We start from the raw sequence: 3296 nt of genomic DNA, 5'->3' as shown, positions 1-3296 counted from the left end.
GGACCTTCATGGTTATAAAGGAAAAGCAAAAAAAACACATAGATCCAAATGTTCCTCCATGTTTCCCATTGAACCATTTTAGCGTCTCTGCTAGAGCCTGACCCTGTAGACCAGGAACATCCCACCTCTGCTCTGACCCAGCTGGCTAACCTCTGTTAGGTTCTCAGTTGCTTCTTTTTTTTCTCTCTCTTCAGTTCGGTTTGTTGCCTGAAGACGCCTTTGGCCCAAAAACGGTGGACATGGACCAGGGCACCATCTTCTCCCAAACTGTGAATCTGAGGAACCATCCAAAGGCGACTGCTCCTTCCACGGGGGAAGCCAACTCAGAGGATGAGGATGCTGATGAGGACTATCCAGGAAAGCTCTACGTGAACAGAAAGACGGAGCGCTCTTCATACGGAGGCTCCCAGCGGGACCCTGAATATCATAGCGGGTACCTCGGTAAGGATGCCAGGAGTTCTAGAGGCTTCACGGCCGAGCCGCCTGCAGAGGCGGAGGAGTGGCAGGTGGAGTCGGATCATCGTGAGCAGAAAGCGGGAACGGTTCATGACCCGGATCGAAGCGGACTTCAGGTCCGAGTCATGACTCATCATGAGGAGGAAATGAGGACGGAGAGCCAGGACCTCTCAGGAGACGTCAACCTGTTCTCCGTCACGCTGGCCTCCATGGCTACATGTGATGAAGGTGACCCAGAGGAGGAGCAGGACTCGGATAGCTCCTCCACGGACTTCCTGAGGATCTACACCCTAAATCGGAGCCAGACGGACTCTCAAAGGGAACGGGATGAGCAGGAGTCTGCACCGCTGATGGAGCCGCCGACGGAGGTCTTCCCTGACTCTGGAGACGCAGACTCCTGGATGGACGAGGAGGAGGAAATGTCCGGGTATCTGACTAACAGATGAAACCCTCTATAGTCGTTTATGCCCCTCCAGGGCTGAACAAACCTGCCCTGGAGGCTGTTGGCGATCCTCATGGGAGCTCCATGAAAGCAGGAGGAGAGAAGACCGATCAGAACAAGAACCGTCACATGACGGTATTTCAGCGCCTCAACGCCTCACCGTTAAGGAAAAGGGTTACAGTCTCTAGAAGTACGGAACAGCATTAGGGCCACTCAAATAAAACGGGGTTTTGTCGTACAGTTTGAGCTGCAGCTCCGTGTAACGATTGTAAATATCGTACAGCGTACGCCCGGCTTAACATTTTAATACACCATAGATCCCACTGCCGTTAATCTCTCCTCATCCTCAGGTTGTCAGTCTGACTCCTGCAGTCATTTCATGCAGCCTAACCAGTCCATTATTTTAACATTGGTGCTTAAATCTTACAGTGTTTGTATTTCCAGTCATCTCACAGTAACATTTCTCCTTTTTTTGTGTAACTGTTTATGTATTTTATGTTTGCAGATTAGATGTTTAATGACCATCTCAGTGCCTTAGAATCAGATAAATGTTTATACGCCTTGACTGTTTTAAAGGTGAAAATGTACCAAAATAAAAGTCCATGAAAGTTTTTACAGCACCTTCAGTCTGACGTTCTTGTTTTCTTAAATCTATTTTAGAAAAAAAACAGTGAAATGATGGAAGCAAGAGTTTGGACAAAAACTTACAAGTTTATTTACCTGAAACTAAAGAAAGAAAGAAAATTCTTGTTTCTTTGGGAATTATGATAAAAAGTCAAAGGTTTTTTATGTTTAAATATGTTTCAGCCGTAAGTTTTGAAGGACTGTTGTCGACATAATCCACCAATAATCTCTCTCTTTTTTTTCCCCTTTCTGCTCAAAGGTAACAGAGGTTGGGCGCAGCTAACTCTTGTTCAGAGCGTTTTCAGTCAAATTTATTTTTTTCCTCTCTCCCGCTGCTCCCCTACGGAGCCCCTAAAGGGACATGGAGGGGGAAAAAATAAAAATAAATAAACTTTTGCGAGATCCCGCAATAGTTTTGCGAAATCCTGCAAAAGTATTGTGAGATCTCGCAAAAAATAAACTTTTTCTCTTGAATTGAGGAGGTAAATGCCAATCAAACAAGACAATTTACATTTAAAATAAGAAAAAAAACTATTGCATTGTCCTATTTCAAGACATATTATCTAATTATCTTATTTTAAGAGTAAAATGCTCATTCCATTGGCAAATTATCTCATTTACCTACTCAAATTACGGGTAAATACACTTAATTTCAGACATTTTTACTTATTTCTTGATTGTTTTTGTAGTGTATGCCCTATTTGTTGGTACTCGCCGATACCAATACCACCATTTTAGTGCTGGATCTGGGCCTGCCTGATACTGTTATCAGTGCAACACTAATAAAGAGGTTCATAAATGTTATTAAACAGAGCAAGTAGAAGTAGGGAGAGCTGCAGATTACAGGTGAAACAGATTAACTGGGATGTGCAACATACAATAAAATATATCTCCAATTTACCAGAAAGTTTACAAGAACAAAATGTGCTGTATTTAAAATGCAGCATATCCATATTTTTCTGGATGGATGGAAAGAATTGAAATTGTACTGTAGGGATGCATGATATATGGACTTTGGCATCGAAAATCCATATATCATGCATTATTATGCGTTATTTTTTTCTGCATTAATGTTTATGTGACTTATATGTATTATACTTCTCTTGTGTTCTCAACAATACGACAGCATTCAATAAATAGAAGTTTGAGCTCATTTTTGGAAAATACAGAAACATACTGAAAGCGTTTGGAGTAACTGTAGGTCCATCAGCTCCACCCTCAGAGTGGCTCCACCCACTTTCATCTCAAAGTTACACCCTGGGTTTCAGGATGTGAGAAAGAACCCTCTGTTCCTCAGGGGATCTTAGGATGAGATCCTTGGATGACTAACAGCACGTGGCTCGTTGCCCTGAGTCATTCACCAGAAACTAAAGCAAAAGCAAAACTACACTGGGATAACCTCTAAAGATGTTTGTTTTTATATAAAATCTAAACATTTTAACAGTTAAACATCCTTAATTTTGCTGTTATGTTGTACAAAATACTTCTTCTCTGATTAACAATCAACCAGTGGATGTAGTCACTTAAAAAATAAGAAAATATACATGCTTTGGTGGCGCAGTGGTTAACGCACACGACCCTCTGTCCCTGACGCGGGTTTGAATCCGGCCTGTGGTCCTTTCCAGCATGTCTCTCCCCCTCTCGCATACCCACTTACCTGTCAGCCTCATTTACAAAAAAAAAAACGAAAAACGAGCCACTAGTGCAGCAAAAACACAAATAAAAAAGGAAGGATGTGTTTGTTATGCAAATATTCTGTTTCATTTTTTTCACA

At 42.2% G+C, this 3296-nt stretch overlaps 1 protein-coding gene across 2 annotated transcripts in view; it reads left to right on the top strand.

Moving 5' to 3' along the window:
- The window catches only part of LOC107082448 (interferon lambda receptor 1-like), a 27613-nt gene extending 26421 nt beyond the window's left edge, over positions 1-1192 (top strand). For both annotated transcript variants that reach the window (XM_015371147.1, XM_015371138.1), the window contains exon 7: positions 195-1192. In XM_015371147.1, coding sequence (XP_015226633.1) covers positions 195-902 — 708 coding nt within the window. In that variant the 3' untranslated portion in view covers positions 903-1192. The remainder of the gene's footprint in view (positions 1-194) is intronic.
- The last annotated feature ends 2104 nt before the right edge of the window (positions 1193-3296 follow it).

This window comes from Cyprinodon variegatus, unplaced genomic scaffold (genome assembly GCF_000732505.1).
Source record: "Cyprinodon variegatus isolate N-32 unplaced genomic scaffold, C_variegatus-1.0 Scaffold3, whole genome shotgun sequence".
In the NCBI taxonomy this organism is placed as follows: domain Eukaryota; kingdom Metazoa; phylum Chordata; class Actinopteri; order Cyprinodontiformes; family Cyprinodontidae; genus Cyprinodon; species Cyprinodon variegatus.
Note: the sequence above shows the minus strand (reverse complement) of the source record. Positions and strands in the feature narration are given on the sequence as shown.